The 22,290-nt window shown below is 48.5% G+C and overlaps 1 protein-coding gene across 1 annotated transcript in view; it reads right to left on the bottom strand.

The window, feature by feature from the left end:
* Window positions 1-22,290, bottom strand: part of ATP8A2 (ATPase phospholipid transporting 8A2) — a 616,683-nt gene that overhangs the window by 142,689 nt on the left and 451,704 nt on the right. The window contains exons 29-30 of the mRNA XM_045293987.1: window positions 948-1,009; window positions 254-310 (exon numbers count right to left, since the gene is read on the bottom strand). Of these exons, the coding sequence (XP_045149922.1) occupies window positions 254-310; window positions 948-1,009 (119 nt within the window). The remainder of the gene's footprint in view (window positions 1-253; window positions 311-947; window positions 1,010-22,290) is intronic.

The following is a 22,290-nucleotide window of genomic DNA, read 5'->3' as shown; positions in this document are numbered from 1 at the left end:
TATATACAAGGGCCACCTAGCCATTTGAAATGGTTGTTAATAGCTCACAACTGTATCAAGTATCCAGAAAATGAATCACCAGGAAATTTTGGATAGCAAATTTTCCCCAATAAAGATCAAACCACACATTTTACATGCAGAGTTTCAAAGAAGAAAGCTGGATATTGTTTGTTGATTTCCTAAGGCTCAATTAAAATCACTACATTAAAAAAAATCCACACTGGATAAAGAAACAATTCTTAAGAAAACTTACTTTCGTCCAAGCTGTCGTCTCCAATCCAGCTTTCAGACAAACGGTTACAACAACATACTGTGAGAGGTGGGGAACAAAGAGGAGATTGGGAAAATGTATTATCTTTGTGAATTAGTTTAACTTCTGTACAAAATCTCCTGTCTCCCAAATAGAAAGCCCCCCAAGGTAGCTACCCTTTGAAAGCACCCCTTGGTGAGTGATTCTCTAGGATTAGTTTGGAGGGGTCTACTGAGCTCAACCGTGACCACTGGGCTGATGGTAGAAGACAGGGCAAGGTTTCATTCTACTGCACAGAGGGTCGCTCCGAGTTGGGACCTGATGGCACCTAGCATCAACAGGCAGGTTTAGTTCAAGAGATACCCTCATCCTAGAGACCCTCGCAGTAAACAGTGACTTTTGCCTTTTGCTTAGCTTGCTAGTGGTGTGTGTTCTTCTGTCATAAAAAGAGCAAGAGCCATTTGGAGAAGAGGGGAACCTGCTAAGGACCAGCCCAGAAGCCTAGACGCCACATAATGTTCTCGGAAAAATGGAGGCCACCGTTCCCCAGCCAGCCTGCACCCTAAGGAACCAAGACTAGCATCATTCGAAGGTTTGACATGAACAAAACCACCGGCAAGCCCGCTACCAAGGACTTGACGAGAAAAAGCCCACACGTGGGCCCTCAGTACGGTTCAAGGAGCAGAGAGCAACTCACCGTGTAAACAATATTGCCAACAAATAAATAGTCCGTGGCATGGCCGTTGGTCATGACAGAATCTGAAAAGCAAAGAGGGGCAAGGTTATTTCACAAGAGCTGGTGCTGCCTGCTGCTTTCTCAGAAAAGACAGATAGACCCTTCCACACATTTCTCTCTCTCTCTCTCTCTCTCTCTCACACACACACACACACACACACACACACACACACACGAGTATTTCAAAATCACATCATCTATGATTCTAGTGCTTCCGGTGTTCGTTCTCCGTCTTGACATGTTGTCAATCAGAATTTCTCCAAATGAAGACAACAAACAACAGCAACCCAATCTACCAACCAACCAACCCCCAGATCTGCTGAAATGTATGTGGGGAAAAAAGGGTTCCAATCACTCTTAAGTTTCATCAATCGAAAGAGGGGAGGGAGGGGAAGGAATAAGATCCGGTGGATATATTTTTATGAAGGGCCCGAGCTGGTCATTTCTCGTGGGTTCATTTTTGGCTCATCTCTGATCCTGGCTAAGTTGGGGTTGTGGTCGTATAAAAGGAGAGCATGACGTGAATACAACATCAATTCATAATGATGGGGTCCAGAGAATGTGGGGCCATGTAAGCTACTCATGTTTTCAATAGAGCTACATGGACTCCTGGCGTCTAAACCTCGGCAGAATGGAGATTGCTCAATGAGAGAACTCCAGAAACATCGCTTGGATACTGCCAACCAGTTCTGATTCCCTTTTAGCCTTAAGTCCCGCGTATGGCCCACAGTCCAGGTCTAGAGATCTTTGTGTTCAAATATCCAACCCATGTAATTGCTCATACACACATACTTCGGTTCGTCGGCTCCATTGTGTGCCTATTGGAGAATCCTATTTCTACTAAAGAATGAAGACCTACTTTCTTTCCCCAAACTGTGCAATCATCAGGATATGCCACAGAACAGGTCAAGATCCAGAGTCCCTGGACCTAGCTCTTTGGGCTCCCTCTTCTCTTGATTCTCTATGGTCAAATCTTCTCTTGATTCTATATAGGCGAATTACGAGAACATGAACCAGCTAAGCAGTCTCAGTCTTTACTGAGAGAGTGCTGTTGACGATTCCAGCAGGCTGGGAGGAAAGGAAGAGATATGGCTGCTGACTTGAAAATAAAGCCTTTCCCTATGGAATGGGATGAAGTCTGGATTATGTCCTAATAAAATGGTTTGGGTTAAAAAAAATGGATCTCGTGGTCTGAGAGATCCAAGGCTACTGAGTTGATTCTGACTCCCACAGGCTAGAGCAGACCTCTCCTTACAGGGTTTCCAAGGCCGTCTATCTTTACAGAAGCAGACGGCTTTCTCCCATGGTGCAGCTAGGAGTCTTAAATTGCTGACCTTGCAGTGTGAGACCAATTTCCGGAAGGTGACGTAATGAAAAGAGGCCAGAAGTTTAGGCAAGGTTTCATTGGAAAGGAAGCAAGATAAAGATAGGACAGGTAAGAGGAAGGCTGTCGTTGCTGTCAGCTGTCAATGAGTCAGTTCCGATTCACAGTGACCCTGTAGGGAAAAGCACAATAGCCCCTGTGGATTTTCCAGGACTGGAAATATTTGCAGAAGCAGCTAGCCTCATCTTTCTCCCAAAGAGCAGCTGGTCGTTTTGAACTGGTGACCTTGAGGTGAGCAGTCCAGCCTGTAACCCACTATGCCACTAGGGCCCCAAGAAGACAACAAATTGATGTGCTGGCAAAGACGTGCACAAAACTGTTGCAATTCCCTTTTCAGTGACTCGTCATAAGAGTGTTCTCATGATAAATACATCGCTTTTTCATTGTGTGGTTGCTGTTGTCAGGTGCCACGGAGTCAGTTCCAACTCATCGCGACCCTGTGCCCAACAGAAGGGGCTACTGCCTGGTGGCGCACCACCCTCACCATGCTTATATCTGACCCTCTACTTTACTCAACACGATGTCCGTCAGCACTTCCAAGGTACATTCTGGCTCTGTTTCTTCCAAATCACATTTGTCTGTGCTTCTGACAGTCCATGCCGCGTTCAATATGTTTTTGCCCCATCGCTGTGGTCTTCCTTCCTTAGCGTCCAACTTCTACATGCATGAGAGGCGAGTGACAATACCATGGCTTGGGGCAGGCACAATATAGCTCCCCCAAGTGACATCTTGGCTATTCAACACTTGAAAGAGTTCTTGTGCAGCAGAGTTCTTCAACAACACACTAAAGAGTCAACAAAACCAAACCAAACCCGAAGGCCAATTGGGCAGGAAGCCATTCGTAGTCCAGTGTCCGGGTCTCTTCATTGTGAAGGGAAGTCACCGGAGAGTTCCAGGTACAGAGTGAAATGACACGGTGTGCTGTCAAGGTCATACCCAGCTTCTCTGTGTGCCGGATAGAACTCTCTCCCTGGCACCGCCTTTGGAAGCAGATTCCCATGCCTTCCTTCTAAGAAGTCCCCTCGATGGGTATCCTTAGAAATAACGGATGACAACTTCATGGGGCAGGACAGACAAAGGACTCATTTGAAATACCAACGCCGAATGGGAAAGAACTTTCAAGGAAAGAAAATAGAGAACAGAAACGGAAAGAAAAATGCTAGAAATTCTAAAACCAATATGTACCACACAGAGTAGTATATTGAAGTCATGGGGTGACATGGAGACAGTTTCAACTCACAGCAACCACAAAACACCTCCATCCATCCTGCAACATCCTCGAAATTGTGGCTACGTTTGAGCCCATTCTTGCAGCACTGAGTCAATCCGTCTCACCGAGGGTCTTCCTCCTATTTCTGCCTCTCCATGTACCAAGCAGACTGTCCTTCTCCAGAGATTGGTCCCTCCTGATCCTGTGTTCAAAGGATGTGAGACAAATCCAGCCACGTTTGCTTCCAGAGGGCATCCTGGCTGTACTCCTTCCCAGACAGGAAATCTACACACAGTGGGAAAGGCTGGAGAGTAAAAAGCCACGATGTCTTGAGCCTGAGTTTCATTGTGAGTGAGTGTGGGGCACTGCCTTAGTCCAGGATCTCTTAACCCCGGCATGACTGATATTGAGGTTGGACCATTCCCTGTGGTGGGGTCTGTCCTATGCGCTCTGTAGAATGTTGAGATAGTTAAGGTGTATTGTGCCAACCTGGCCGATAAACATGTGGAGTAAATTGAAGGGCGGAGAGATAAATGGCTCGGTGAGCCTCGCCTTTGTAGTTCTCAGGTCTCTTACTTTCTGATGGTTGGACCAGGGTGCAGCTGCCTTAGCCAGTTCCCTGCTCCAGCTGGTAAGGCTCACTTCCTGCAAACATCCCTGAGGAGAAGCCACATGGACCTATCCTGATGCAGCCCTGGGTGCTGGAGCAGCCATGTGGAGACCCCTGCCAGCAGTCAGATGCTTACATGTTTACTGATTCTGCTTTCCTCCTGCAGTCGGTGTCATTGTGTGTGTTTTGTGAGATGGAGGAGGACTTTGTAGATTAGTGTTGGACATATAGGCTTGGGTAGCACTGGTTTGGGATGCTTTCTGAATGTGCACTTACCCTTTATATAAAACTCTCTCTTATACATATGAGTTTCTGTGGACTTGTTTTCCTAGTTTTACCCAGACTGACACAAATGTTGACCAGCTTCCCTGGTTCTCTAGCCACTAGATATCATTAGCCACCCATAGCTCCCAGGAGACAACCAAAAACATCTCCTCCAGACATCATCAAATGTTTCCTGAGGGCCAACCCACCTTTGGGTAGGAAGCTCTGGTTGCAGACACGCTGGAGTGGGGAGGGGTGAAGCCCTGCTGTTGTTGGGTGCCATTGGGTTATTTCCAACTCATAGCGCCCCATGTGACAGAACAGAATTCGTGTGCCCTTGGGCTCCTCGTGATGAATAAGAGGCTCTAGAGTTTACAGAAAACCCTCTTCTCTTCAACAGGCCAACGAAGAGATAATATGTGAACGCCACTACCCTCTGCGGTCAAGGGGGCATGGCACGGGAGAGGGAAACAAGGGGCATCCGCCTTCAGGTTAAAGTGACACAGCTCACAAGGCTGGACAGACCTTAGAAGGGATGTAAATGAACGGGGGGGAGGGGGGGGGGCTTTTCAATTTCTACTGGGTTTAGCAGTAATGTAGACCACCACCCCCACAGAGACCATGAAGATGCTTTATCTCTCTCTGGCAAGAGAGAGACACCTCAAAGATATTTTCGATCCAGCTTCGATGATTTTGAAATACATTCGTTTTTAGCTTGTCACGATGCCTAATGCCATTGGCATTCCATACGATATTTACGCCGAAGGTAATTTGACCGGTAAACGGTCTCATTCAGCTTGGGTAATTCTAGTATTTCAGCTCATCACTTTGAAGGAAAAGCTCAACACCGCAGTTCAGTTTTCTGCTTAGGAAAGCGTAGTGTCTTCCCAAGTCCAAACTAATACCATCTGGAAATCATTTATTACTTTGGAGAAGAAACTCCCCAACTAACGTGAGAATCTGGGCCAAGAGCCTCTGAAGAGACAGTTTCCTCTAAACAAATCACAGGCCATCCGTCTGCACACCCGCCTGGGGAGTCCCCACCCAGAATGGAAGGCTCTCTTAGTGGTGATAGCCAACCGTTTCAAGGGCAGATGCACAGGGGCATGATTCCGTGTTAAAACCTGCCAGTACTCCCCTTTCATAGTCCGGAAGAAAAGACGTTGTTTGTGTATGAACACATCAACAAACTACGTTTGCTGATAATTCAAGGTTAGAAAAGCTGGATTCGATTTTCCAGCATGTTCAAATCCTACCATTCCTCTTGGGAAAAGTGTTCCCTGGTAATTCGGCTGGAGCCCTGGTAGTGCAGCGGGTGAAAGCAATGAACCGTGACCTGAAAGGCCATTGGTTTGAACCCACCAGCCTCTCCATGGGAGAAGGAGGGGTCATCTTCCAGGGAGATTGACAGCTTTGCAAACTCTCGGGAGGAATTCAACTCAGAATTGACTTGAGAGCACTCGGTTTGGGTTTGGGGCATGGCTAAGTTGGTTCTTTTTCTTTCAGTCAGATTCTCAAAGGAAGTTTTCTGACTGGAGGGGCAGAACGTTAAAAACCAAGGTGAGTAGTTGGTTTACCAAGCCAGCTTTACAGCGCGGTTTTCAGTACGAGGGTAAGTTAATATATATATACAAAATCTTAGAAATCTTTACTCAACAAACATATGGAACTACGAAACTACTGCTTGTCATCATGCCCCTCTATGCAGGTCTACACTCTTCTGAAGGCGGCGTTCCCGTCCCTTCAACCCTTTCCAGAGTATTCCACACGCGTCAGTGCATGCTGTCACCATGGCGATGTTGGCTTCTTGAGAGACCCAAATGCTATTCTTTTTCTATGTTTGTTTGTTTTGTTTTTTGTGTTTGGGGAACAAAAAGGGCACGGGGTGGAGGGTGGACGGAGTAGTAAGGCTTCCCACTAAAATCTTCGGAGGGCAGCCATCGCTACTCCTGAAGTGCTAGCGGAGGCATTGTGGGGCCCGGAAACAGTCTTGTGGTGCAAGGTTTCGGACATTTTTCTCCTCAGAGCAGTTTCCCATTTTCGGAAAGGTTTTTCCTAGAAGGCCCCACAGTCGTCCTTTGACCTTCAAAATAAGCGTCTCAAGGTGACTGCTTTGGGATCTCCCCAAACTGCCACACGTCTGAGCTGACCTAAGTTGAACTGAACGGGCCAGCAGAGCCCGCTGGAAGCCACTGCTGTGAGTGCACCTTTCTCTCTGGATGGTACTGGTGAATCCACCACTGCCCTGGCTATGATGCAAGCCATAAAATCATCTACATCGCTATCAGTCTTGCTTATTGAAAGACTGATGGAAACATGGGTTCTTCGGCGTGGCTGAGCTTTGTGCATCGCGGAGGCACTGGGCAGTGTAAAAGCTGAGGCTGCAAGCTGCTGAACCAACTTCATTAGCGATCACATCAACGGAGAATCCAACTTCATTAGCGATCACGTCAATGGTAAGTTCTGCGATGGTCTCTCATCGGTAACTGTACTTCAGCCACAGCCTCCCCATCTGTTGGGGTGACGGGTCGTCCCTCTTTGGAGCCCATGATTGCAGCCACGGTGTCACTCCACCTTGAAGGAGGGTCTTCCTCTTTGACAATGGCCCCTGCGTTACCAAGCATGATGTTCTTCTCCAAAGACTGGTCGCTCCTGATCATAGACCCATAGCACGTGATATGAGGTCCTGCCACCCTCATTGTTAAGGGGCAATCTGGCTGTACTTCTCCCAAGTGATTTATTCTTCTGCAGTCCATGGAATACTCGATATTCTTCACTAACACCATAATTGACAGACATGAATTCCTCGACAATGTCCCTTATTCACTTATATCACGTGCATATGAGGTTACTCGAAATATCATGGCCTGGTTCAGGCACACCCTAGTTCTCAAAGTGTCACCATTGCCATTTGGCATTTAAAGAAGTCTCTAGCAGCCTATTACAACCTAGAAGACTCGAGTGGGCACTTATACTGCCATGTGGGGGTGGATCCCCTATGGACTGAAAACCTACCCAATGGCAACAACGACAAGAGAAGCGTATGGAGCACAGGTACCGGCGCTGTGGATAGTAACCCGCATGAGGTGGGGTGGGGACCAGAGTATGGTGGAAGGCATCACACCGATGAGGTTCAAACAAAATTAATTGACTCACTGCCATAGAGTCAATTTCGACTCATCGGTTGAGGTCAAACCATAGAAGGCTCAGCATGTCCCTAAGGATCCATCACAAAACACATCTGAACAATTTGATCTGCCCTGAACTTTGTGTCCCCATCTTCAATTGTATTGTGTGGGGTGCTTCCGAACAGAGCCCCACCAGCAGCAGACGTGAGCTTATGTAAAAGAAAACCAGGAAGGTTGGAAGAGTCACCTCCCTCTTGCACCAGAACTGCTGGTGTTGGACTGTACTGCCTGGGTTGAGTCAGCCTCTGCAAAGGAAGGATGGAGACCACCCTCGGAGGACAATGAGAGGAGGAGGACATGATGTGCTCCACAGGTGAATACCTCAGGGGAGGACTCCAGAGGGTAAAGCAACGGAAGCCCAGGGCCCAAAAGTAACGCACATCCTTGGTCTACTCTGCTGGATAAAGCAGCCGTCCCAGGTAGACTAGATCTGACTGTGCTTGAAGGTGATTTTGAAGTGAACGTTAAGGTGGTATTGCTGTTTTGTAGCCCTCAAGTTGGCTCCACTCATTGTGACCTCATGACCTCATGGATGACCGGAGGAAATGCTGCCAGACCTGGACTGCGTCCAGCACTGGACAACGGTCTGATGTGGTCCCTCGGGTTTTCATTGGCTGAATTTTGAACGGTTGTTGAGTCTTTCTCCCTAGTCTGTCTTAGTTTGGGAGCTCCGCTGAAAGGTACTCTCCTCGGTGACCCTGCTGATCAGCATCATAACAGCCCGCAAGGCACCTCACTGTGAGCAGCGGACAGGCAGACGGCAGTGTACTGATGGTGCTTACTATATGGGGTTGGTCACTGTGCCACGGACCGTGAGAAGAATGAACAAAACAATCTTGGAAAAGAAGACGTGCAGCCAGAATGCTCCTTGGAAGCAGGATGGAAACTCCATTTCATGGACCTAGCGCACGATCTCTGGAGGGACCAGTCCCTGGAGAAGGACAGCAGGCTTGGTCCATTATAGGGTCAGCAGAAACAGGGGAAGATGCGCCACATACGTGTCTTCAGCCACTTACAGCGACACGGAGATGGAAGTGCCGTCTTGGGAGCCGGTATATTCTCTCAGAGGCCGACGCGGCTTCAACAGTGACTGAGTCTCTTCTTCCAGATGTGCACGGGAAACGATGCGCACAAGATTTAGATCCAAGAGGCTACGCGAATGCAGAGTTAGCCAAGTGAGGTTTCGAAGTACACTCCCTGACAGAGACCACTGTGAACAACTGGGGCAAAACCACAAGTCCTGCCCGCCCCACGTGGGGCATGCCAAAAATACCTCTTCACAAAGACTTGTGGGAAAAGTCCCCAGTTAGCAGAAAAGTACGTCTCGTTTTCTAAACCCGCCAAAAGGGATCCAGGAACCGATTCTGGAATATCCCCAAAGGCTGGGCTGGTGACAGTTTTACAAATAAGTCATTCCAATGAGATGCTCACCATTGGTCTGCCTGGTCACTCATCACCACCCAGCAAAAACCCAAAACGCATTCAGAAGCGGCTCAGACGACAAAGCAAACATTGGTGGATGGAAAGTTAGTGTGCAGGAGCATACAGCCAGAGGTAGGGCTCCATAACTGGGAAAACAGATGGGCGCATCCAGGTAGGGTATGTGATTCTAATTGCATACACCTGGTACACCTGGATTGAACAAGTCAGGGGCTAGCTCTCTTGAGCCGAGGCAGTGGGGAGGAGAGGCAGCGATGGCATCCATTCTCCACCACCAAGAAGCTTGCCAACATTTCTGGTTAGAAGCAGATGTAAGGTTTCTCTGCCTTTCCTGCTTCACCTTCAAGCCCCTTCCACCAGCTCTAACTCGGGACAGCCCCAATTCCAGAATATTAACTGAATATTAGCCCGCCCCCCCCTCCTCACTCTCTAGTTCTCTTCATGTTTCAAAGGTTCAAAAGGAGTACACAGCCAACTTGCTACTCTAAGATTCGTGGCAAGAGCGAAGCTATTGTCCCAGTGTCAAATAACACGTCTGAGAACTTCCCCTGTTCGTATGTGGGGAAATATCTGTAACTGTAATTGAAACTATTCATTCTGCTTCCAACGCTGCCTATTAATGAGGGGGGAGAAAAGGTTGTGTTTTTTATTTTTAACTTTTTCTATTTAAAGACGGCAAAATGCTTTATGAGAGAGAGAGGGGGTTTATACAAGTGTTAGTGATTATAGCTACATTCATAACAAGCGCTGGGTTCCGCTCCCGTTATTTAAGCTCTCTGCTTAACTGGTTCCTCTCTGTGGACATGTCTGCTGGATAAAGCAGAAAATTCCTGCACCATTCTTTCTCTTTCTGCACTTTTATTGCCTGAAAACTGGAAGTCAAATCAGTGGAGGGTCAAGTTGGCTGTCAATGGCAAATAGGCACCACGTGTGGCTTCAGATTCATTCCTTACTCCTGAAAACGAGGCTAAATGACCCTTCCTAGCTCTTGGTACTGAGATGGTGACCTGCATGGTAAGGACTAGTGTGCACCCAGTCCCCGGAGCATGACTATGGATGTGGTCTTCACACACTCACTCCTCTATTCTTGTCACCAGCCCTCTCAAGGCACTCCCTGTCTCTCTCTCTCCCTCTCTCTCTGACGCTAGCCACCCAGAGCTAGGCCGGAACTTGCAAGTTCAGAGGACACTGTCCTGCGGTCTATGACTCACATGTTGGAAGGACCAGGGTTCACACAACCAATTTTCTGACCTGCTAGTCACCTGGAGCTGGGTACCCACTACACCTTGCCTTTGGGCTGACACTCTTGCCCATTGGATGCACAAGAGGGACAGAGAGTCACCTTTCCCGTTCTGTCGGGGAGTCCTCTGAGCAGGCCACCTTCTCCCTGCTCTCTTCCTTTCCAGCTGCCAAGGCACAGGATGAACTGGGGGACCCATCACGCAGTGAAGCTTCACGGCAGTGAAGTCAGCGACATGCGTGAGAAAGACACCTGTGTAGGCTAAGCTCTTCCATCTCTGGGCAACACAGCTGGAGGCTAAACTCCGGGTCTGAAGTTAGAAGGGTGTGAGGGGTGGGTTTATTGTGCCACCCTGGCCAATAGGAACGTGTGGGTTTAATCAGGTCACAGCTTGATTGGAGGGCAAAGAGAACAATGGTTGTACAAGGCTCGACTCCCACTCTCTTGCTCTCTGGGGATCAGAGTATGCTGTAGGTGTGTGCTGCTGCTGTAACTAGTTCTCTGCCTCAACCTGTGAGCTACACTACCTGTGGGTCAAGCCAATCCACGGATTGCATCACTAGAGTTTCAGGCTCCTTCGAGATCTGCTTTGCCACGCTGCTGGTTCGTACATCGATTTAGCTAGAAGCTGGTGGACTCCGTTGTCTTGCATTGCTTGCCTTTGTTATCCCATCTGGGACTGCTTCACTAAGCTCCCAAGCTACCAACTGTTGGTGACCCACCCTGCTACTTGCTGCCTGTGGGCAGACTCTGCTTGCCTCGCCCCAGGGAGGACTCTACTGTCCGCTTCCTTGACCTTGGACCCAGCAGCCCACATGAGTTGGAGGACTTCCAGTATATTCCCTGTTCCATGGAAGTGAGTTGAACTGAACCCAGCTGTTATATTCTTTCTCGCTGTAAAAACCCATCCATCTATCTATATATATATATATATATAAATCATAAGTGACCTGGTAACATTTCTCTAGAGAACCCTGCCTAACACAAAGGGTGACATTTGGGACTGGTGCATATCATGACATTACACCAATTGCAACTTTTTGAAATTATGCACGTGATGTCAAGAAACAAACAAGCGAACTCCAGTTTCCATGGAGTCAGTTCCAGCTTGTGGCCACCCCAGGTCGGGTTTCAACCTGAGTCATTGGACATAGACTGCCGGCCTGTTTTTCCTGAAGTACTGCCAGATGGCCTCCAAACGATAACCTTTGCAGTTATCTATCTAAGGCGTCACCCAGGCACACCTACCTGTGTGCACTATCCAAACCAAACTCACTGCCATCGGGGTGATGCCGACTCCCGGTGACTTTACAGGACAGAGGAGAACGGTCCCGGCGAGTTTCTGACACGGAAACTCTTGACGGGAGGAGAAAGCCCTGCCTTTCTCCCCAGGAGCACGTGGCGAACTGCTGACTTTGCAGTCAGCAGCCCAGTGAGGAACCAGTGGGCCGGGGCTCCACGTGAGAGCTGCAAGCCTTTCTCATGGAACGCTCTGACCCTGAAATACAGACGTGTGTAGTTGGATGAAAACAATAACCTTCCCAGCCCAGGTCTGTGCTTCCCCAGAGTCCTGCAGGATGTCAGAGGCAGGGCATGCCAGTCTTTGGAAAAGTAACCTCTGAAACCAACCCAAGCAGGGGCACAAACGAACAAAACGCTTGCATTGGAATTCGTTTCCCTAATTCAACGTTGAGTTAACTGATGGGTGGCTTCTAAGTGGGACTGTTTTATTTGTTCCCATCTAAAAGGCATCCAGAGAGCTGTGTCTGTGTAGTTTCTAGGGAGCACTTTTCATGTGCTTCGCTTATGTCCTTCTGGGTTTTATGACCTCTAGCCACACTCTGTCCCCTCAGCAGATGACAGAAGCTGCCTTCTGTCATGACTGCCCTCCCTGTCCCCCACCCCCGTAACATTCAATGATCACCTCTGGAACTTGTTCCTGTATTTTAGGCTTTGGAAAACCGTAATAGGATTTCTAGTGAGTTTCAAATGGGAGGGTGATGCCGACTTCCTCTTTCACCCAGCCTCCCCATCAACTAGAACCATTTGTTGGTCTTGGTGGTCACAGCAACGCATCTTGTTGACAGGTTTAGGAGGCTATATAATCAGTCAGATCACAAACAGAAACCTGCATGGTCACAGAGTCCGTTCTGGTGCACAGTGACCCAACAGGACAACGTGGGACTGCTCCTTCGGGTTTCCAAGGCTGTCCATATGGACAGCAGCAAACAGTCTCAACATTCTCCCTCGGAGCCCCTGATGGATTCAAATTGATGACCTGAGGTTAGCAGCCTGAAGGCTAACCCGTTCAGCCACCCGAGAGATTAGTATTGATGAATGAAGTACTGGATCTTTATAAATCTATTCCTCAAGTGGCCCCTTAATCCATCCACTTTTCTCCACCACTATACTAAACTGTGGAACAGTCAACAAGTGGGTAACGACGGTCACTCCTGGCATGTGGCTATTAAAATGCATCTCCTCTAAGGCTCCCTACTTAAGGCATATCACGGTTTCCATCACCCTTATGATCTAAAAGCCTCACTTGGTCCAAAGATCCAGAAAGCTCCGACTTCTTTCTGGCTCCATCCTCACCGCTGCAAGGCAGTCTCTGCGTCACAGTTGACTCCCACTCCCCAAATCCTCAACCCACATGCAGACTCAAACCCAATCCCAACCCACTGCCATGGAGTCCGTGCCAATGCACGGCGACTCTGCAGGACAGGGTAGAACTGCCCCCTGGGTTTCTGAGACTGTAATGGTTTCCAGGAGTAGAAAGCCCCCCTTTCTCCCTTGGAGTGGCTGGTGATTTCGAACTGCAGACCTGGTGGATCACGGCCCAACTCTTAACCACTATCTACAAATAAGGGTAGGTGTAAAGTACTATAGGGTTCAGTTCCTATAGGCATGGGCTAACGCCAAACAAGGCTTGCTTAAACACCTTTCCGTGATTCGTGGGTGGCTGCACACAAGTTCTGTGAGTAAAATACCTGTCTTAGTCTCCTTAGGGAGCCTTGGGAAAAAAGGACCAAATAAGACAGATGGTTCCGAGAGGATCCGACGTGCCAGTTCACTTCAAGGCGGAGAAGGAAGGTCACAGAAACTGTGTCTTCAGAACCCCCAAAGGGGTGGACTGGAAGACTTTCTCAAGGGACAGAATGGTGCTGGGGGCTTATCACCAAGACGTTTCACGAAGTTGCAAACTGCGTTGGTGAGAGAAGGGCCAGTAAAGCTGCCCCGAGGGATCGTTCCCACCTGCTGCTGCACGTGCTCATGCCTGGAGCGCAGCCAAGACTGGCCGGTGAGAGTTTTGTTGAGAAATCTGACCCCCACCCATCCTACAGCCCTGATCTTGTCCCTTCAGACTCCTTCCTGTTCCCCAAACTCAAAGACATTTACAAGGAGTGTGAGCCGGGTCCCTGGAAGGTGCTCAAACAGCAGGCAGTTCTGACGTGATGTCGATCGAAGATCACACCATTCTTGAGGGAAAGTTTAGAGATGGCAAAACCACCTTCAGAAGTAGAGGGACCTGGATGGGGAGACGTTGGTAAGCAGTAGCTTCCCATTTTGACATTCTTGCTTTAAAAAAGATGTCTATGGTTTTGTAACAAAGCATTTTGACTAAGGATAGGTACCTTATCTCTCTTGGAAGCTATGTGCTCACGCCATGCTGTCCCCCCACCCCAACCCCAAGCTGGAAGCCCTTAGCTGCTCTACCCTACTTAGCTCACGTCTGTATCTTTCAAGAAGCCCAGGATGGCATCCCGTTGCTCCCTAAAAGCCTGGCGGGTCAGGTCCACCCAGAGGTGTCTAGGCTTGGGGATCTGCTGCTGACACATCAGCCCCTGTTAACCCCTACTCAGACACACACGGAGTCCCTTTAAGTCGGGTTGACACCATAGAATCTGGTGAAGGAGACCCCTTGACTGTCAACATTTATTTCCACGTTCTCTGGGAAACATTACATACGTTGCAGTTAGCTCCATTTAGTAGAAAACCCTGCCTTTCTCCCAAGGAGCGCTGGATAGTTTTGAACTGCTGATTCTGCCGTTAGCAGCCCATTGAGTAACTACTATGCCACCAGGGCTCCACATGAGATCTACAATCTTTTATTAAAAGAGACCTCGAAACACAGACATTACATTTTAGCTTCACCTTCCTCCTATCTGTGGCTCGTTCAGGATCAGCCACAATCGCCGCCCACAGCCAGCCTTCACTAGATGATGTGTGTGCATCCCCAGGGGGCAGAGGACTTGGCTATATCGTGCACTTCGGTGACGCCCGCACCCAGGTGTAGCCTGGCATACAGATTACATGCCTTTATTTCTCTTGCTTGTTTCAGCGAGCGCTCGAGGATCTAGGGATCCATTGATTTCATTTAGCATCGCTTCAGAGAACCTTCCGGCATTTAAAGAAAGAATGAGGCTGAAATGCCACGGATACAACTCTAATAACAGAGATGCCACATTATGCTAGTTCTCGCTCCTTCCTTCCTTCGCCTTTTTTCCCCTTTCCTCTAAGTTCTTTTCACATGTATACCTCCAACCTTGGTCTGGCCAGTTGGAGTAGCAGGGCCTGGTGTTCTATTCCGATAGGGAAATTGAAGCACAGAAAGTTGAACAATAAACCACCGACTAGAGCCCAAGTCTCGAGAGTCAACCCGAGGAGCCTTCTTGGTTGTTGCTGCTGCTTGTTATATTTAAGTACTCTCGTTTGTGAATTGAGCGGAGGTTTACGCAGCGGATGGATTTCCCACTCGGTCACTCATCCACCTTTTGCTTCATGTCACTGAGTGCCACTGCACCATGTCACATTACTCATCTCACTTCCTCCCCGTGTCTCCTGTCTCCATCCCGTCTTCCTTCTTGACTTCTGATGTCTGTGTGTGGGAAAGTGCTGCCCTTTTGATGTTTTTGTTTTTCTTTGAAGTTGTCAAGGATTTTATTTGACTCAGATCCACAGCAGCAGTCAAGAAATCAAACACATATTGCTTTAAGCAAATCTCTCTAAAGTGTTAAAAAGCACAGATGTCATTTTGAGGACTAAGATGTGCTTGACTCATGCCATGGTGTTTCCAATGGGCTCCTGTGCATCTGAGCGCTGGGCGATGCCCTTTTGGTCTTCAATAGTTGATCATTTTGAGGCTTGTGTACCTCTCTGGTATTCTTGTTCACCATAGAAATCTCTTCGTTGTTCGACTGAAAATTGAGCCATGAGGGTGAGCTCTAAACCCGAGGGGAGACTACGGGGCATAGTCTTGGTGTTTCTACCAGTCCTTCTGATTAATTCTCTTTTATGATTTGGGATGTTGTCCCACGTTTTATTATTTTTTCACACCCTATGCAGGATCCTCTCTTGCGATTCCTTTTGGTGAGTGGTAGCCGGGCACCATCTGGTTCTTCTGGTACAGTTTGATTTTCCTCTCCAATGAGAGAGTTATCTTCCCCTCCCCGCAGTAGTTGAATAACTGAGCACAAGACATTACAATTTCAGAGAACACTAGGCATCCTGCCCAAATCTAGTTTAAAGTAGAACAATGCACATTACCAAAATGTACATGATGTAAACAACTGTGCTTAAAGCAACAGAATAAGGGTCATACGTAATTTTAAAGTGTGACCCAACAATGCCACAGGAAGAGTTAAGGTTTGGGCTGTACACGGGAATGGTTACTTCAGTGTCTAAAATAAGTGCGATTTCTCACAGGACTTTTTAAAAAGAAATATTTATGTGGATGCAAAAGGGAGCCTGGTGGTGTCGTGAGCTATGCGTTGGGCCGTTACCTGCAAGCTCAGTAGTCCGAAACTGCCAGTCATTCTGCAGAAGATAAAAAGAGGCTTCCTGTCCCCTTACAGATGCATAGTTTTGGAAGCCTAAAGAGGGCAGTTCTGCGGTGTCCACTTGTATGGTTAGGAATCAGAATCGAACGGCAGTGGGCTAGTGCGTTATTGCTTAGATATCAAAGTGTATGGCAACCTTAGCCCCAAAGTCAGAGAGACCCTGCTTCTTCATTCCTGCCGGTGCAAAGGGAACCCACACACTATTTTTTCCCCTTATAAGGGGATACGAATGGTGTTCAGGATGTGCATCATAGAGAACGACTAAGAGAAAAACTACAGACAAGACGCTTTCCCCGGGGCTGCTCTCTATCCCACCGGCACCTCCTGCACTTCATCCAGAGCCTTTGGGACATTGTGCCCTTTGACAGGAAAAGAGGATCACTCATCATATGCCAATTGGCCCATTGCATCTCCGGGGTGGGGGGTGGGGTGGAGGGCTCACCCATGCAGACTGGAGCCACCAAGGGAACTAGGGTGCAGCCTCTTCAAAGGCGAAGCCCTGGCCTCCACCTACACTCACCACTCACACCTCACCCCAGAGGGGGGAAGCTGCAGGCCAACCATGGGAGGACGTGTTGGGCTGCAGCAGTTGGCAGAAATCAGTCGCTGATTGCTTGAGGGGAAAAAACCCCAAAACGCTAGTTTTTGAATGAATTTTGAAATGAATCATCCCAAACGCCAACAGCGGAAGCATGCATTGAAAGTTCTCTCCCAAACCACACTGAAATAAGCAAAGCAAAGTTCTTGGAAGCACTCTAGTGAAAGGCACGACGTGCCCACACCTTTTCCAAAATATTCCTTTCCAAAAATGATATTGCCCAACATTCCTGGCACGGGCGTATGGACCGTGGATGGAGGAAAGAGAATTTCCAAGGAAAATGCATGACGCTTTGTGGCAAAATTCACACAGGGTCCGAAGACAGAACGTCGCTGCTCTGGAGACCCTAGCCTGGGGTCAAGCCACACTACCAGCTAACCTGGAGAAGCCTGTGCACCGAGTACCAGGCAGCGCTTGGGGATGGGTCTGAAGGTGTTCCGTTAGATCACAGTTCCCCATGCTCTTAAAGTGCTTTACTTTGTCCCGACGTTTGATTATGGTCACCAAAATGACAGTGGAAGGGGGAAAAGGTGGCTACTGACATTTCCTGTCCAGGGGTTGGGGCCACTCAACATCCTGAAGTGCTCAACAAAATCTGACCAAGAATCATCAAGCAGCATCCAGACCCCACTGAGAACCATGCCCTTGTTCTCCAGCCTCCGGGAATGGGTACTTTGCTCTGTGTCCCCCTCCCCCCCCCCCCCCTACCCAATGAACTTCCCCTTCATGCTCCACACTTTCCTTGGCTACCTGGTCCATCCCCTACTCCTCTTTCCAGAATGCTCCCATTCCTTGGAGAAAACACTTTCTTCCCTGGCTCACTAACTGTGTGAGGCTGGGTTGTCTGAAGAAACAAATCTAGTGGCGCTTCATCTGCATATAAGAGCTTTATATCAACCGTAATCTTACATAAAACAAAGGCATCCCAGCGTGCTAGCCTAGAAGTCCCTCTTCAGACTCACATAGGCACATGCCGGTGACACAGAATGGGGAGGCGTAAGATCGTGGGTTGGTGAGGGCAGAGTCCCATGGATTCAAGTTTGATGGGCATGTAGCAGGGCACCAACGGCTCTCAGCGTGGGCAGCCCACATGGGGCCACCCCTGGAGGCAGGCAGACTCCCAACAGGCAGGAAGGCAGAGAGAGAGCAGTTCCTAAGGTCTCTCACTCTTATGCAAAAAGGCTTAGGACATCCAGGAGGCGTCATAGGGCTCCAAGTTGACTGACAGGTTTGGCTCCGCCCCTAGCCAGGAGTGTCCAGTTGACATAATCCCTAATGACCACACCTGACGAGGCTGTGCCCCTCTTTTGTAAGCTGCAACCACAGCCTGCAGGACTTCCATGCCGATGCCCAATTATTCCTGTGATTAAAACCTACTGCTATCGGACTGGTTCTGGCTCGTAGCAACTTTGCAGGGCAAAGTAGAACTGCCCGGTGGGTCTCCGAGGCTGCCATCCTGATGGAAGCACTCTGACTCATTTTTCTCCCAAGGAGAGCTTGATCAACTACCCACCTTTTGGATCACAGCGGAGTGCTTTAGCAACTTGGCCTTCCAGGCTGACTTGAATATTTGTTCCCCCAAGTAGCCTTTTCTCATCACAGGTGAAAGGCAGTTGTTCTCAGCCCTCTGAGAGGGGACAGCACTTTATCTCTATTTTATTTGAGGCCGTTCTTTTCATTACATTTTCCTTGGGGTGGCAAATCCCATCACCCTCCCCAGTCTGCAAACTCTTTGAAGGTTAGGCTCACAGTTATTCACTGGCTTATTAACATCAGAATCCACCACGGGATTGTGTCCAGAAAAGTGATGAATGTGAATAAGGTTAATGAGCAGTGATGGAATAATTTTTCATCTGCATATTCATTAGACCAGAGGTTCTCAAACTGTGGGTCGAGACCCCTTTGGGGGTCGAACGACCCTTTCACATAGGTCACCCGATTCATAATAGTAGCAAAGTTAATAGTTATGAAGTAGCAACAAAAGTAATTTTATGGTTGGGGGGTCACCACAACATGAGGAGCTGTATTAAAGGGTGGCGGTATTAGGAAGGTTGAGGACCCCTGCATGAGACTAAGTGGAGGCAGTTAATGAATTAGAGTTAATGAGTTAGAACACCAGGGGCATCCTGTTGTTCCGTGCTAAGTACAAGGGATATCGGAGATTTTCTTCCCCTTAAACAACACCACTCAGTAGGTTTTTGTCTTAAAGGAAGACCTTTGTCCTCAAGGTTTAAGAAATGTAATAAAACAATTAAATTGTTGGCAGTTATAATAAAAACTGGGAAATCCAAATCCAAAGGAGGGAATGGTATCAGAGCTTAAAGTGTGAACACCTGGTTTACAGAGGCTGTGGATGACAGTGGAAGCCCAACATCCATTTGGGGGTCCACACGTGGCTTCTGCCTCCAGTGAATCCCCTCTGACCACAGTGGAGGGGTGTGACTAGCCTTGCTATCAGATAGAGAGCATTGTATAATCGACGGGGACAGATGCAGTTAGTTTAAAATGAAAAACCTTATCATTTGATCTCCCTTTGGACCCATTTGAAAGTTATTTCAGTTTTTAATATACATATCCATATACTTGCTTTTTTCAGTTGAAGTTCTGTGTTTTGTCGAGTCACGATAGTGGGGCTTGGGGGTTTGCTTTTCCCTTGTTTGTTGGCTTCCTGTGTGTGATGTGTATGGTTTTGTATATGGAATCGGTTTGACTTGTGAGCGTGGGTTCTGGAGGAAGGTCCTCTCCTCTTTCACTGCTGTGGGCCCGCATTCCTTGGGGGCTCTCCAGGGGCCTAAGGATGTGCCTGCTGTTGGTCCTTCTCTCTTGGTTGCAGACAAGTATTTCTTTTTTTAACTAAAAGATCATTTTATTGGAGGCTCTTACAGCTCTTATAACAATCCATACACATCATCGTATCAAGCATATGTTGCCATCATTATTTTCTAGACATTTACTTTCTATTTGAACCTTTGGTATCAGCTCCTCTTTCTCCCCCCTCTTCCTCCCTCCCACCCTTGTGACCCCTTGATAAATCATTGTTATTTTCATCAGCTTACACTGACCACTTTCTCCCTTCCCCCATGTTTCCTGTTGTTCAACCCCTGCAGGGGTGAGTGGTGGTGGGGGGCGGGGTGTAGTTATGTGTAGATAATTGCAATCAGTTCCCTCTTCCTCCCCACCTCTCTCCACCTTCCCCCTCCCCTCCTGGTATCCATACTCCCATTCCTGTTCCTGGATTCCATGTGTCCTGAGCTCTTATCTCTTATCTGTCCCTGTGCACATGCTCTGGTCTAGCCCGCAGAGAAAGGCAGGACTGCGGTCAAGGAAGCCTCAAGGAACCAGAGGACGATTGTGTGTTTGTTCGGTGCTAGAACCAGAGGACGATTGTGTGTTTGTTCGGTGCTAGACTGTGCCCAGGTTGACTCATCCCTTCCCTGTGACCCTTCTGTAAGGGGATGTCCCGTTGTCTAGAGGGTTTGGTCTTAAAGGTTTGAGGTTCAACAAGTGGCCATCTAGCAGAGAAGCAACAAGCCCACATGGAGGAGGCACACCAGCCTGTGCGGCTGGGATAGGGTAACAGGCATCAGAAGACTGTAGTCAGGTCTCTAGCTCTGCTGGCTTGCTTACTCGCTTTTGTTATCTCAAAAGACACTGAGACTCGAGAGACAGCCTCAGCCTGCAGGCTCGTGAACACATTCCCTTGGATCCTGCCTTGTGACCATTGCAGAGGTGAGGGTTTACAGCACACAGGATGCTCACATCCACACAAAATGGAGGAGGATTACAGACGTCTAGGAATCACGTGCTGGCCAAGTTGACTCATATGAATAGGCTTCAAAAGCCTGTGGGGAAAGGGAATGGTTTTTTCCCATGAACTTTCTGAAGTCCCTCACGATTTGGAGGTGGGGGCACAATTCAGTACTTCTGAAAAGAAGAGCCACTGGAGAGCCTCCAGAGTGCCGCTGAACTCTGCACACAGTGGGGCGCTGTGAGTCAGGGCCAACTCTCCGGCACCTGTTGGGAGGCCGCCTCTTTTTAAATCTACTCGGTGGGTGTTTGGGTTTCCACATAGGATCCAGCAAACCCTAGTCTTCCATCATAAACTGGGAGTGACCAACTCAAAACGCATGATCATAACTCTAGGGTCTGAAATCCCCTGGATTGCTTGATCGACCAGTGAGGCCCACACTGGTTTCTTTTGAAGCAGAAAAGGGATGACCCCTTGTAAAACTTCTGGCTAGCATTTCCAAGGCAGCCGCCATGTCTGGAGAGGAAGGAGCTAGCTCGCGGTCAGACTTAGAGCCAGTGCAAATTAGCTCTATCTTCTCCGACATATGACAGGCTGGGTCCAGGTGCACGGGGACCTCCCATCAGACCTTGTGCATCTCCACAATTACTGTCCCATCTGGCACCAGCGACGTGCTCCGGCTTCTAGGACCAAGTCACATTCCCTAAGCTCCTACTTGTAAAACCATTTTGAATGAAACAGAACCCGCCACGAGGAGAGCTGACTCACCGGAGAGTTTGAGCACTGTCAGGTAAACAGTTCCCCTGGAAGGTCTTTTGGGGTCTAGGGCTAGGGGCAAACAGCTTCATTTTTTAATGGAGCAACTAAGGGAATGTGGAAGGAGAAGGCGGCCCAATGAGAGCGAAAGAAAAGGTGATCCTCAATCTTCAATGGGAAGTGGACACATTTTCTCCAACTTCCAGCATCTCATTGGTTCAAGAACACCAGTGAGAGGGAACTGTTTCTGTTTAAAGCACAAAGGGAACATTGACAAGCTTGGAAAGATTCTATTCTTTAGACAATAGGGGCCTGGTCCAGTCCACATTTGGCATGATTTTCCCCAGGGGGATTATTAGTTCTTGAGAGGGAGGAAAGAGCAACAGTCTGGTGATACATTTTCAGTTTCGGAGGCTCAAGAAACAGCTCTAAGAGGCAGGGTTTGGGATGTGGTCCGAAGGGTAGATACACCTGACCATCATTCCCACCCATCCTCTCCTCGCTCCAGAGGAAAAACCCAAGTCCCAGCCAGAGGGGTGGTCTTCGAATGATCGCTTGAAATGGTCTAGCTCCTGATGAAGTAGCTGCAGTCAATGAGCTACAGGCAATGAACGTCTCTCCAGTCAACTGGGAGTTTTGACAGAATTCCTAGGAAAGTTTGACAGATTCTGCAGCTAGGTATGTGAGGTTTGGAAAATGCAAGCGCCGAGCACTCACAGGAAATTTCAGAGCTCCAGATCGGAGGCCCTGGCATTTCGTTACAGCCTGGTGCTGTGGTTCCCTGGCTCAAACATTTCTTGAAAAATAAACTCAGAATCCTAAGTATTTTGCTCCTCGGTCAGCCGTAAAGCAGACGGCTTCTTGCGGACAGAATTGATGAGATCTGCGGGCTAGAGCCCAGGGACTGTCATTGAGTTTCCAGGTCTCCCACCCCAACTCCCACCCCTGGCTCTGAAGTTTGTTCTTGGGATCGCTGGCTCTGTGGAACCGGAAACAGAAAACTGAACCCGCTGGTACCCGAGAGAC

Source organism: Echinops telfairi, unplaced genomic scaffold, assembly GCF_000313985.2.
Source record: "Echinops telfairi isolate 266 unplaced genomic scaffold, ASM31398v2 ScPeMD7_2565;HRSCAF=3150, whole genome shotgun sequence".
NCBI lineage: Eukaryota > Metazoa > Chordata > Mammalia > Afrosoricida > Tenrecidae > Echinops > Echinops telfairi.
The sequence above is the reverse complement of the archived record's forward strand: the minus strand, read 5'-3'. Positions and strand labels throughout refer to the sequence as shown.